This window comes from Protopterus annectens, chromosome 7.part0 (genome assembly GCF_019279795.1).
Source record: "Protopterus annectens isolate FY-2018-M chromosome 7.part0, PAN1.0, whole genome shotgun sequence".
NCBI lineage: Eukaryota > Metazoa > Chordata > Ceratodontiformes > Protopteridae > Protopterus > Protopterus annectens.
Window position 1 is genome coordinate 1,540,035,658 of NC_056739.1, and position 14,988 is coordinate 1,540,050,645.

Sequence of the window (14,988 nt, forward strand, 5' to 3'; positions counted from 1 at the left end):
CAGTTTGAGTTATAGCTTTCAGCTTGTGTTATTTATACGAGCCTTACCTGTATAGCTGTAAAAATATCCCTTCAAATCAGGTAATCCTAAATTATCTTGTTCTGTTGTAAGGATCAACTTATTCCAAATGACACTTTTCCTCTTCCCCTTCCAGATAAATTCCTTCATCTCTTTATTAATTGTTGTCCACAACTTCTCTGGTTGTTAAAAATATACTTTGACCTGTGTATAGAACTCAAGGGACTAAAAAGATTTTCACTGCTTATATTTTGCTACCCATTTCTATAAACTAGACGTTCCAGGTTATCAGTTTTTCTCATTTCATTTCCAGCAACATCATCAGTTAGATGCCAAACAACTTGTTGCCATTGTCACAAAAATGTGATCTTATACCACTAACACTATATCCCACATTGCTACTGACCTGTATGGGTGGTTTAGTTTGTCTTAGGCAGACACTGCAATTGATATTCGTCCACATAGTGAGACCTTACTGGTGGCATTGCTGTTGGCAGCACTGTTGCATGTAAGCCCCTGCAGCATGACAAGCTGCAAGCCAAGTTAGGGTCAGCAGAGATTCTGACCATTATAATATTATTAACAGTAGAACTATTCAGTCAGATTTTGTTAAAGATGGGCTGTAATTTTTTTTTTTCTAAATCCACTAATCCATATAAAGATCACATTGAGCAGTAATAAGTCTTCAAAGAGTTGTTAGGCCCTTTGCCTGTGACAGCAGGGAAGTTTGACAGAACACTTAGAAAGTATAGCTGTGTAAGGTATGTGTAAGATATTCTTTGTAACAGTTGATTTTTGGGAGATTCTTGCAGCACTGGCTGCTTCCTATGCATATTATTTTCTTCTTTTGACATGAAGGATACATGTTATTTTCAAATGAAACTACAATTAATCCTCATCCTGTTATTAACACATCCTTCTTTCGTATCTGTACTTGTTCTGTAGTCAGAAATCTTCTGCCTCACAACTATTTGCCTCCCTGTCAAAGAGGACATTGAACAAACGTGCTAATTCTATATCTTTGCACACCACTGCCCTTCATTTTATATTGTGTAGTCACTGTATATGTTCATAATGATGACCGTTGCAGTAGCCTAAGCAGTGTGGGTTTTAACCTGCCTACATCGGTCAGCTTCTAAAAGCTTTGGGCACATTTCTGGTGATTATCCTAGCAGGAGTGTGAGGAGTGCTCTTGTAAAAGACAGGAAGAGCAACAAAATCTCCAGAGCTTTTTTGCTGCCAGAGTGAGCCCTTCTTTGGCAGACTACTTGTCGGTTAACTGAAGTTGAAGTCTTCAAGCCGGTTAGATAGGTCCTCATTTGTGTTAAACTTTGCTTTCTCAATTGAATTTTATGTGTATTATTGTGTTCTTGACAAGAATTCTGCCTATTTAGGAAAAAATGTGAAAGGGACGAAATGTATTTGTCTGTCTTCTGAGTGCTTTGGTGAACTTTTTGTTAGGAAAAGTTTTATTTTATGACTAAAACTATATTAGATTGCCTACTTAAGAGTGTTGTGGAAACAGTGTTGTGCTTGTGGGGTACTGTCAGTGTAATATTTATCTCAGAACTGCCAGTTCCTTCTTGCAGGTACTTACTGATGCTTCAAGACTACACTACCCACTTTCAGTTCTTCCTGCCCAACTTACCAGTGTAGGAGCAAACTATTCCCTTGGCATTACCTTCCCTTGTTACCTGGCCAAAAATGAAATGAAGTGTTAAGGAGTCTTGTAGGATTTTTCCAGCTGCTTCACTGCTCTGTCACTAGTGGCTGACTCTGCTGTGAACAATCATTTTTCCTCAGACCACCCATCTTCTTCACCCAGACCACTTGGTGTAGCACTGGCAACCACCAATGATCAGGGTATAGCTATATCCTTTGGGGCTGTAGTAAAGCCCAGAGTGGGCCAGGGAGAACCATCCTTGTCACTGACTGGGGAAGGGGTAGGAGTTAGGGGAAAGGCTTTTGCTTGGTCCGGAAGGGAATACTGAAGCTACAACCATTGTGCTAAAGGGGCATACTGGACTGGGGGCCACTGGGTTTAGTGAGAAAAACTGTGCGTCTTTATCATCACTATGGCTAGGACTGACATAGTGCTGTTTGCTAAGGAACTGTTAGCTATTTTTACAACAAATAATCAGTCCTCCGGCAGGAAGAGAAAAATAATTCCTTCTTAATCTGACAGGATTTTCCAGTAAATGAGTGAAGCTTTACAGGGTTAGGAGTATATTTCTGAGAATTCTACTCTTTCATTCCTAAACGCAAAATGGTATTCCTGGTGTGTTTGTCAGACTCGTTCAAGAGAAATGCCATTCTCCCTTCAGACAAAGTAGAAACATTTCAGCAGTTTTTTTTTCAATTTCTCCAGTGTAAAACAAGCATCTGTAAGGGAGTTTCTCAGGTTTCTGGGACACATGACATCATTGATTATCATGCTACCCTTTACCAGTCTACACACAAGGAGAATAAAGTGGTTCCTCAGATCAGCCTGGACTAAACATCCTTTAACTTTTCAGATTCCAGTTCTGGGATTTATAAAGAACACTGGATGATGCTTAGACCAGATTGCATACATTTCAGGTCTTCAATCCTCCGTTCCAACCTCCCTCCAGACAGTCACCATAGAAACTTCATTTCAGGAGCGGGGAGCAGATTTAAAAAGGGATAAAGTGCAACCTCTGTGGGATCCTATAAACTGACAAGCACATAAATGTTAGTGATATGTTGACTGTTATCAGTGCTTTCAATGGCCTTGTATATTTCTAAATGCCTCCTCTGCCCATACCAGTATACTTCCATAACCATAAAATTAGAGGTGACATTCACCTAAACCCAGACCCAATTCTGAATATTCGAACACCAGATGATATATATCTCCGTCAGCTCCTTTCTATATACCATCTCATCCACAGTCCTAGTCTGGCCTTCATATATACCATACCAACTTATGAAGTATTTATAATCAACTCCCTGAAGTGCATGCTTCAGATATCTTAGCTGCCATTGAAACCGGTCCCTGGCAGTAAACAAAACAAAAAAATATGAAGAAATTGCCCCACCAGCCATTATCATTAACATTTAGCATTATCAGATTAGACAGAATCAACAAAAAAATGACAGTGTCGTCGTGTTCTACAAAAACACATTAGATATCTCCTTCTCCCCTGATATCCTGCCAGCTTTCTATAACTCAGAAATCCTAACCATGGTAAAACGAAACACTCACAAAACAATTACAGTCATAGGTGTATACATACCCCGAGGTAACAATGCTAAAACACTGGAAGATATTTTTTATAGGGCTTCTTGAAAAATCCCGCATGAACCCATAACATTGGATGGTGATATTAAAGCCATCCAGTCTAAAAATCCAACCAGTAATATACATCTGTACAAGTTTACCCAACTTATAGCCACACCAACTTGACGTGTTCTACAAAAACGCATTAGATATCTCCTTCTCCCCTAATATCCTGCCAGCTTTCTATAACTCAGAAATCCTAACCATGGTAAAACGAAACACTCACAAAACAATTACAGTCATAGGTATATACATACCCCGAGGTAACAATGCTAAAACACTGGAAGATATTTTTTGTAGGGCCTCTTGAAAAATCCCGCATGAACCCATAACATTGGATGGTGATATTAAAGCCATCCAGTCTAAAAATCCAAACATAAATATACATCTGTACAAGTTTACCCAACTTATAGCCACACCAACTTGATGTAACAAAGCGACAAACAGACAGTCTACTCTTGACTGGATACCAACATCCTTTCCAAAAAAAATATCATTCAGTGGAACTCTGTCAGACAGCCTAGGTGATCACTTACCAGTGTTACCATAAGGTATAAAAGCAAGAACCCCAAAGCATATTGATACAGACTGGTAAGAAACCTTACAACTTTTCATGAAGACAGTTCCACTGGCTGTCCTTAAGTTAGACTCTTCCCATAGGTGATGCTTTGTTTGAGTTCAATAAAATCTTCATAGATTGTTCTGTGTACATTTATCCCCAGCAGAATAAAAAGTCGAAACCAACCCTGCCCCATGGCTGTCCTTAGCAGCTAAGCAATTCATGCTACAAAGGAACCAAGAATGTACCTTCTGGAAAAAATATAAAACCGCTCCTAATTTACTTGCATATATTTATTTATTTTTTATTTTTCCTTAGTTGACTGGGTTAGTCCCACATGGCTAGTAGCCTCTTTTCATTGGAGACCCAAAGTGGTATTTATACTATTAGGGGAAATTTTGTCAGGTGTTAGGGAACTTCCCCTGTTCTTTTTGATAGGTGCCATGGGATCTTTTGCATCTGCCTGAGCTGCCACCAACTCAAGCAGATGTGGCCTTGGTTTAACATTTCATCTGAATGACTGCAGACTCAGGAGTGTCATCATGGCTGACAAGCTGAAATTCAGCCACTGTGTATCATGCGTGATTAAACAAATAATCAAAACCTACATACATTTTGCACAGTAAAATCCTACCTCACTGATATGGCCAGAAGTTGTGTAGCTTCTGCTTTCTTATTGCCATTTCTCCTTTATGCTGCAGCAGTCTTCACTAACCTTCAAGGCTCACAACTGTTCATAATTGAACAGTCTTATAATACAGTAACCAAATTTGCAGTAATCTATAACAGACCACACCACTGCCTGTACCTCAGAAATTCAACTGGTTAGCACTACCACAATACCCTGCTCTTCCTGTTAACTACAGTACACAGACTTCTCTGTAAAAGCCAAAGAAATGGCCAGCCCTTAACTTAATAGCACTGCTCCTCCAGTAGAATTCGAGAAAAATCACTAATCAACATAACCAATTTGTCTAATACTGCAAGTAACTCTTTGTATTCAGATAGTGTAGCTAAACTATGTAACTGCTTCCCAAAACTACTGAAATCCATGCAGAATGCAAAGTCATTTAAGACGCATCTAAAACTTCACCTATCAAATCTTTGAATCTGCTCCTGTATGTCTCCAGGATGCCAGAGTTATCTACAGTTTACCATTTCATCAGACTATTTCTCTTCACTCTGAATCCTGTGCCCCACAACCAGCCTTCACCAGTCACATTGTACTGTCATCTCCCGAGTCATATACATAGTTTTCTGACACTGCTCACCCCCCATCTCCGTGCTTCTAATGTAAACATTATGATAGCCATATATATAATTATCTATGAACCTGCTTTATACTCCACCTCTTAACTGAGATGTTAACAGTGTAAACAAATACAGTCTACAGGACATCAAAAGAAGATAGGAGTACTTGTGAAAAAAATGCCACAGAAGCTAAAATGCCTCAGAGACAGTGTACAGTGAGAGAAGAGTTGGAATCCACTGTAGAAGTAAGAACAGCACTAAGGAAAATGAAGTCAGGGAAAGCAGCAGGCTCAGATGAGGTCACAGCAGGAATGATCAAAATGTTGGGGGAGACGGGAGAGAAATGGCTCCTGAGGGTACTCATATCAGTATGGAAAGAAAGGTGTATACCAGATCACTAGAGAATAAGCATACTGTGCCAGAGTTTAGGAACAAAGGGGACGTTCGCAACTGTGGGCAGTACAGAGGAATCAAACTCCTGTCACATTGCATGAAAGTAACATAGAGGATGATTGATAAATAACCGGGTATTGTCTGCTCTTAAATCCTCTTTTTTCCAGTAATGCTCAAGTAAAACAATTTTTGAAGTTGGTTTGGTATATCCGCCTACCTAGGAAACCGAGAAGTATTCTAGAGGCAAGAACCTGGTCCTCAGTGCACACCTTTACAAAGCATTACAAATTGGATTGCTTTTCTAAGCCCATAACTATCTTTGCTAGGATCATTCTCCAGGAGTTCCTGAAGTCTTAAATATTTGCACCCCCCCCACCACCACCACAGACTTTTACTACATTTATCTAAGCTGTGGTAATCTACCTACATTGCTTAGGCTAGCTAGAATGGTGATCGTTCCGAACAAAGTATTGTTGTGTAAGAAAACTTACAGTAGCACTAAATGTTGTAATGGATAATTGCTGAAGTAGCTGGCCCTCCTTTCAGTACCCTTTTTTCCTCTTCTTCCTGATTGCTGCCAGGGCGATGTTCCTTTTCAACTATTTGTAGATAATTATAAAGATTGTTCCTAGAATATGTATTCAGGGCTCTTGCCTTCTTCCATGGCAAAAAAAATGCCCTGAAAATTTTGATGCTGTTGTCTTTTTTTATACGAGTGCTTCTGCCTGGAAAAGCACCAGGAAAGTTCCCAAAACTTTTTGATGCAAGCCTTTGCAGGTGGGGAAGACTAAACCCCCACATAGCTTAGGCTATTGCAAAGGTGATTCATTAGAGCATCTACTATTATGTTAAGTTTGCTTTCATAACTGTACTTTCCTGTATTTTGTACTGTTTCTTTGAAACTGCATAAATGCTGTTTATGTACTACACAACACTGTATAACCAGAATCAACAAAGAGTATGCCATAGAAAACAGACTCTCTGTGGATGAAGAAGAGCTGTGTGGGGGTTGAAGGATGTAAACATAGATGAAAATGCCTGTGACAAGCCAGTAATTTAGATGGTGAAAATCAGTAGACATGAACATACTTGTATAAATATTGTTGTTCCAACATAGAAGGTTAGAGTTATTTTGGTATTCTGCAATTCTTTGAGGCTGAGTTCAACAATGCTCCATTTCATTGAAACAACCTAGTCTTTCATGGTGCTGAAATCTCTGCGTTTTATAAAAGAGACTACATAATGCAAAGCCTCGTAGGGGCGTGGGGGATTTGCCCATGACTGAACCAGTCTAATTTTACCCCTTTTCATTTGGGACTTTTGGTGTAATGTTTCCAAAATGGAACTCAAAGAATGGCATTGTATCCATTATTTTGTGTAACAAAATATACCTGTACATCAAAATGAAACTGTGCTATTTAAATAGACATTAAATGTTCTACATAACTACTTAGGCTGGCTATACATACATGAGCTACAGTCTGCTTAAATCCTACTTAATTTATTTCAGGTTGCAATGAATATTTTGAACAGCGGAAGATTTAGCATGGGTAGTACATCTGCTGGAATGATAAAGAAACTAATTGGTAAGAGGATATCTTTAAAGTGTTGTCTAGGCCAGTTTTACAAATGAGAATATGTAATATGTATATTTATGATTTCCATCAGGAAAAAAAAAATATTTCTTGAAGTGTCAGCAGCTTGTGGTCCGAATGCAAGTAGAGTTTAATCATTGTGATTGATTCTACAGTTATCATGCAGTATTTTATATGTGTTACTAATTATCTCTTCTTTAATGATAGCTTCTATTTTAGACTCAGTTTAGAAACTCAACCAGAGCTGGTCTTTCACTTGGCATTATCCTGTCTCTCTTTCTTTACCTCTGTCCATGCCTGTACCCTGTTATTAATCCCTGGCAGAAGGCAGTCTCTAATCAGCAGTCCAAACTTTCAGTTGACATTAACCCACTCTGTTACATTTGCTTCCATTGTTATTTGCTTCCATTGTTATTTGCTCCCAGTATATTGGTTCCTTTCCTAATTTTCTCCAATTAATTCCAGTCCCCATTTGCCTACTCTCAAATTCGTTTTACTCTTTATTCGTTATGGTCCACAGTTCCTTTGTTTGATTCTGTCAGACATGGGGGAACAAATAACTGTAAATAAGAATATGATTCTTTTGAGCTAGGCTGTAAGAGCTGAATTGCCTACAAATAGCAAGGCTAACCTAAATCCTGTATAAAACTAAAGTGGATAGTAACTATTTCACTGTTGTTGTCTTACTATCCATATCCATAATCAAGAGTTTCTAATTTCTTAAATGTTGTTTAGTCTCTTCCAACATATCAACTGCCATAATGGAATCATTTTCAAACCATATAACTATATACTTCATATTTTCACAGTGCCGTTGATGTGGGTGTTGCTGTCAACAGCATAACAATCCTTAAAAATATCACCTACAATCAGCATTACCATTTTACTCTTCTTTATTTCAACAGCTGTCTCATAAAGGTTAATTGTGGCTGTTCTTTTTTCAGTTCTACCACTTGCACTCAGAGCCAAATCCAGCAGAAGGCTACATAGGCAGTCACCTAGAGCCCCATGAAGGATAAGGGGGCCCAAAAATGGGAAAAGGTGAAAAATGTATGTTATTTCTGCAACATTTATTTACTTTTTTGGAATTAAGATTATGATCCAATGATTCCGAACCATTGTGTGCACTATGCATAGTTCAGTGTCCTCTCAAAATTTTCATGGGCATTGGTGGTTGGCTTGGCTTTTGCACTAAGAGGTTGAGAAGTGTTTGTGAGTGAAATGCCCTAGTTAGGGTCAGCAGGTGGTTAGTAATTTGCTTAGGTTCAAACTCTGTACCTTAGCTACAAGGAACAAGAGCCTGAATCCTCTTCCACATCTATCAAGCTGCATTTTTCAAGGAACTGGGTTTCAGGTGCATTTTTCAAAGAAATGAGTTTCAAGCACATTTTCAAGGAATTGTGAGCTTCAAGGGAAGAGAAGTTTACTGCTGCTCATGCTAAGTCTGTTCAAAATGTGCAACTGTTTTGTTTAGCAAATGGTTTCACTATTGTGGTATAAAATATAAAAGCAGTGTTAGTAGCACAACAGGTAGCATACTTGCTTTTTGATGCAAAAGGCTGTAGGTTCTACTCCCACAGCATGTAGATGGATTGCTGATACTGTGTTACATTTTAAGGGGGGGGGGCCTGCAGTCCTGAGTATGTCCTCCTTTGGATGAGATGCCTAGTAACTATTAACTTGTTTTCAGTTTGCCATACATTCCCTATTGCAATATTACCAACTTACCATTTTTTAATGTAACTTAAGTTTATTCTTCAAGGGCAGCAGGCACTGAATTTGTAGATGAAAAACTGAAATATAAAATTGTTTGCTAACAGCAAACCTCTTCATTAGTTACGGATCTCTTTAATGAGGAATTATTCAGGTGACTTACTTCTTCAGAGATTATGCATGTTTACTGATGTTGGTGGATTGTAATGACAGAAGTTTGAATGGCCTTGGGTGGTTGAAATGTTCTGAATTGGGCAGTTTTTCCATTATTTGGCTTATATGTTTTGTTTCGTTGCTTATTGGAAAATGTTCAAAACTATAAATTTGAAACATTCTAACAAGTGGTGCTGTGTTATACAATCAGGAAGGTGAATCAAAGAACTTTTGCATGTTTGCATGGTCCTAAAAATGTGTGCAAGGAGCCTATGATTTGAAAACAGCCCAAAGGAAAAAATATGCCATTGGCCAGATGCATTTTCTTTGAATGTGGGTTTCAAAGTCAGAGAAGTTTTTAATTCTAAGTCTGTTATCACTGTGAAACTGTATTCTTTTGTTTAGCAAATGTCTAGCTGTATTTGTGGTATAAAACTTGAAATAAAAGTTTTAAATACAATCCAAATACTTGTAATCATTTAAATAAAGCAGGAAGCATTATGCACACAGAGTTCTGAACAGTGTTTATGGTAACTAGGGAGAAATAGCCAAGTAATGGGACACTAGAATGGCTGTGTGGGGGAGGGTTTGGGGGCAGAGTATGGGGGGCCCCCGATTCATTACCCTGCCTAGGGCCCCATTTGACTGCTTGCACTTACTTTTCCATAAGTTTCCCTAAATAATTTGAAATTCTAAACTTTATCAGCTTTCTGTGTTTTTTAACCTGTAGTCAAGAGAGACGAATGTTTCCATTTGTTTAAGTCTGCTTTATCTTTTTCCCAAGTAAACTTAAATCCTTTCATAAAAATCTGACTGTACCTTAAAAGCTCACCAAACTCCATCACCTCCCTAAATAGACTTAACTGTCTTATCAGGCATAATTTTATAAAAATATATATTAGTCCACCTAGCTTTGGGTTTGAACACCCTTCCAACATCTTCAAAACCTCCTTTATTTATATGTGCTGTATCCATATATTGCCTTTTCCTAGCCTTATTCAATAACTTACCTGTCCATTCACTGTCTAAATCCTTCTCCCTCCTTTCCTCCATATAAGCGGTGTAGAAATTTATCCACACATTCCTTTGTTTGCCTAGTACTACAAAAGTGGTGGTCTTCTTTTAAAAATTCAATCAAGATATCTATTTTATAGTTTCTTATCCAACAGAAGTAGCACCTCTCTTTTCCTTCCCTTAGTGATGAATCATGTGTTTCTGCACCTCTTTACTGTTCTCTAAAATTGTCATGTAACTCCCTTCTAATTGCAAAAGTATATTCACCCTTTGACAAAGAACCATACAAGTCTCTGACTGACCAATATTCCATTTCCTGTTTCGCACTTAAAAATTGCAGTTCGTAGGATCATAGGAGGTTACTAGGCTAACGGCCCTAGGGCCCTTACAAGCCTAGCCAAGTTCAACCCATGTTCCCAAGGGTGTCTGGTACAAGCAGACGCCAAAACCAGCACCAAATTGCGCCTGTCCAAGAGGGACACCTGGAATGAATTTCTGGTTACCCATCCAGTCGTCCAAATTGTTCTTAAATAGGGTCAACAAGGAGCTTCATTTAACATGAATAGGAAGCTTGTTTCAAAGGTGGAGCAGCCTCTATGAGACAAATCTGTCTCACCAGTAAGTTCTATTGATGTCACATAGGTTAAGCTCCTTTGTGTGAGTTATCCATGTGCCGTTTGACTTGTGAATATGCAGCTTTTCCATTAAAGCTGGGTCAGAGATTGCATTATATGCAAGGCACACGTTGCCTCTAAGTAGTCTGTATGATGCACAGTAAAATGACCATGATTTCAGTCTGTCCACATAAGACAGGCCATGAAGACCCTGAATTATCTTTGTAAGGAACCTGTGTGGTCTCTCCAGTTGCTGCAGGTGTTTGGAAAGGAACATACCAAAGGGAGTGTTGTACTCTTATTGGCTTGATGAGGGAAGAGTATGGGTGTTTTATCCTCTTTTTTTCCTGGAGGCAATGCCCTTACTTATGAGATGAGCAATATAAAATGCCCTTCTTACCACTGTGGAGACATGGTGATTGAAGTTAAGGTTGCCGTCAACCTGTGTGTCCTGATCTCTCACCACTGACTGTGTGCTTAGGATATTGCTATTGATGTGGTAGTTTGCAGGCACATCACCCTTGCCAAAGGGGATGATAATGCATTTTTTTTACATTAAGTTTAAGACCATGACTTTTGCACCAGCCATTAGTCTGCATAAGACCTTTTTGCAGGATGTTGACATGGCTAGGAGTTTCAGTGATAGCTCCCAGTTTGCAGTCATCAGCAAACTGTCAGCCACAGTCATTTAATTTTAGCCTGTACTTTGTTTGAGGTAGATTCCAAACAGTAGGGTCCCAGAACTGATCCCTATGGAACACCACTGGCTACAGGTCTGCTGGTGGAGGTGGAGTCCCCTACTTTGACCATATGAGTTCTATCAGTGAGCCGGTTGGCAACCCACCTGACAATATATGAGATGATACCCACCTTGGTGAGTTTATCAATGATGCCTGAGTGGGGGATGGTGTCAAAGGCCTTGGCTAAGTCTAGGTAAGCCATATGCACAGATTTAATCTCATCTAGGGCATTTGTGACTGTCTGGAAGAAGTCCACCAATTTTAAAAGGCACAATATCCCCTTGACAAAGCCAAACTGGGTGGGATTGAGCATTTGGAGATTTCCTTTATCTTTTTTAATAAGGTTCATGATGATTCATTCCATGACCTTGCAGATAAGGCTGGTCAGGTTAATGGCTCTGTAGTTCCAGAGGTCTGTGGATGCATCCCCTTTGTGCAAAGGGATGAAGGTAGCTGTTTTTCACTCTGCTGGGACAAAGCCAGTGCTTAGGCTGTGATTGAAAAGTGTGCTTAGTGATGATACTAATTCCTGTTTTAACCCATGTTAAACGCAGTCGGGGATGTTATCTGCTCCCATAAATGTGTTTTTGGCCTTGGAGAAGGCATTTAAGACCTGCTCCTTGGAGATACTAGGTGGGGGATAGTTGTTGGGGATGCTTTAGGATATATGTGGTGTGGACAGGGCAGTGAAGTTTTCAGTGAACCTGTCAGCCAGCAGGTTTGCTATATCCACAGGTTCTGTATGTGTAGTATCATTAACTACGAGTTCAGCGCAAACCTGGGCCGTATCTTTGAGGTTACAGATGTAACTAAAGAACACATTGTGGTTGTTCTTAGTTAGGGAAGTTACTTTGGATCCGTAGTTAGCTTTGGAGGACTTCACTAGGAGTCTTATTTGCTTGTTTAAGTTGAGGAGGGAGTGTTTACAGTTTTGAGACCGTTCCTTCCCACTGTTAAACAGCAAATCCAGTGTCCTGTTGTATAGCCTATTAATGGCAGTTGTCCACCAGGCAGATTTGTTTTTCCGTGAAGATCTTGCTTTGGTTCTGTTAGGTACAGCAGCGTCAATGCAGTTGTACAAGTAAGACTAAAACAAGCAAGATAGGAGGACATCAGGCAAAAACAGCAAGTATTCACTAAAATGACAGAAGCTGGCTGAAGAGGTAACACTTTAATAGTAAAATAAAACAAAAAATACATAACAAAAGATGAGCGCTTTTCCACTAGTAAGCATTGCTTCTTCAGATCTAAAATTCATCAGACCAAGTGGGTATTATATACACATTAAGTAACCAATCAGTGTTTAAACAATCTTAATCTAAGCACAGATTTTAAAGGCACAAAGTCATTTAACCCTTTTTCTTTATGTGCACCAAGTCTGAGAATCCATTTTGTCTCTCTGTCTGAACTTTAACATATCCCCTTTCTCTTTGACAAGTAACTTCTCAATAGCCATGAATTTAAAACAGTGTCCTGCCCCTCCCTTAACAACATGCTTTGCTAAAGCATTCTTCATGTCTTGCCTATTAATATTGTAAAGGTGTTCCCTGATTCAGTCTCTAAGGCATCTGTTAGTTTTTCCCACATAGTAACAGCTACAGGTTTGACAGATAAGCAAGATATACTAGATTCTCTGTGTTACAATTTGCAAATAAGTTAAACTCAAAAACCCTATGGGAAACTGGATGCACAAATAAACCATCAGTATTAATATATCTACAAACATTACATCCATTACAGGGAAAAGTCCCATTCTTCTTACTTATTCTGTTACGCAAATCATCCTTTATATTTAACGGTTTATAGCAGAGCAGTTTAAGTGAAGGGGCATTCTTAAACACAAAAAACACAGTTAACTATCAAGCACATTCCTGCACTTACTGTTGAATATCAGAATACCCCAGTGTTTTTTTTTAAGCTATTTCACACACTAGAGCTACATCACTGGAATAAGTCAGACACATCCTAAGTCCATTTTTTGAATTGACTCTGTAAGTGTCAGATTCCATATTGGTGGTGTCAAAGAATGGTCTGGCTCTATCCTGTCTGCAAGCAACCACATCATTTTGCATCTGTAAAATATCAGAATCACAGTATCCTCTCTGTCTAAACTCTTTATTTAAAACATCAAAAGCCCATTGTCTTTAGTATGAAGTCAGGCGTTCCTAAAGAACTGACCCTTCATAGCATTTAGTTTAACCCTCTTGGGGTGCATTCTTTTTGCATTTAACTTATTAATCTTGCATGATTTTTTTTTTTTTAATATAAATTTTTGTATTAAAACCACTGCCACAAATAGAGATGGAAACATCCAGAAAATCTAGAGTCATTCGAACATTTATGAGTAAACCTAAGAAAATCAGTTGTCCTATGTAAATAGGCAAAAAACTGATCTAGCTGTTCAGTAGAGCCTGCCCAAATAAAAAACGCATCATCAACAAAATGTCCATAATGTAAAATAAAATGAAAAAAGTTGCAGTCATTAAAAACATACTGCTTCTCACATTGTGTTAGTACTAAATTAGCATAGCTGTTGGCACAGCTGGTGCTCATAGCCACGCCTACATTCTGATTATAATAATCACCTGAAAAATAAAATACATTATTACGTAAAACAGTATGTGGAAACTGCGGTGGTACAGCGGCAGCGTTGTTGCCTTACAGCAAGAGGTTCTTCTGTTCGATTCTCGGCTGGAGTGCCATCTGTGTGGAGTCTGCATGTCCTCCCTGTGGTCGAGTGGCATTCGAAAGACATGCGTAAATGGGCGTGCCTTCGTTGAAGGTTGGGCATCGGGCTGGCAACTCAGCACCATAAAAATCTACTGCTAATCATTAGCAGACCAGAGTTCCGCTGTGGCAACCCCAAACTGGGAAAAGCCGAAAAGGCAAAACAACATTATGTAAAACAGTATCTAATAAGGAACATATTAATTCTACCTTCTGCATAAAAATATGCAGAATGCTCATTTAGAAAGCATTGAATATATTCATTCCCCACTACGTTTGGAATTACCATAAAAAGAGAAACAATATCCATAGTGAACAGTAAAAAGTCACCATGGGAAATATTAGTAGACCACTCACCTAGTCTTTTCAGAAAGTGTTTGGTATCCTTCAAAACCGTCTCTACTGTATTTACCAAGGTACCTAGTTGTTTTTCAATAAAAAATGGAGATGAGCTCTGTGACCCAACCTCTCCTAGACACAGTTGGTCGCATAGGTGGTTTACTGTGGTTTTTATATACTTTAGAGAGACCATACATAGGATAAGAGAATGTTCTACTCTAGAGAAGTCAAATAGCTCTTTACTTATAGCATGTTCAGTAAACAAGTCACGAACAAAACTGTCTACTCTAGAAATCAACTTGTTAATATCAAACTTGGCTCATTTAGTATGTCAAGGAATCATTTAACATTAATAGCATACTTGATATATATTCCCTAATGTCCATAACAATTCCTGTGGTTTTAGTGAATACCTGCTGTTTGCCTGAAGTGCTCCTGTCTTGCTTGTTTTAGTGTTATTGCTCATTTTATTTTTGGGAGCATGGCTGAAGGAGGAGAAATAGAATTGGACTATGTTCGTCTGATTCCTGATAGAATTAAGACTCTTGGCTGACTGGATTGTGTTTTGAGT

At 38.8% G+C, this 14,988-nt stretch overlaps 1 protein-coding gene across 3 annotated transcripts in view; it reads left to right on the forward strand.

Moving 5' to 3' along the window:
• Positions 1-14,988, forward strand: part of ACAD9 (acyl-CoA dehydrogenase family member 9) — a 1,114,604-nt gene that overhangs the window by 459,691 nt on the left and 639,925 nt on the right. For all 3 annotated transcript variants that reach the window (XM_044078083.1, XM_044078081.1, XM_044078082.1), the window contains exon 9: positions 7,033-7,108. In XM_044078083.1, coding sequence (XP_043934018.1) covers positions 7,033-7,108 — 76 coding nt within the window. The remainder of the gene's footprint in view (positions 1-7,032; positions 7,109-14,988) is intronic.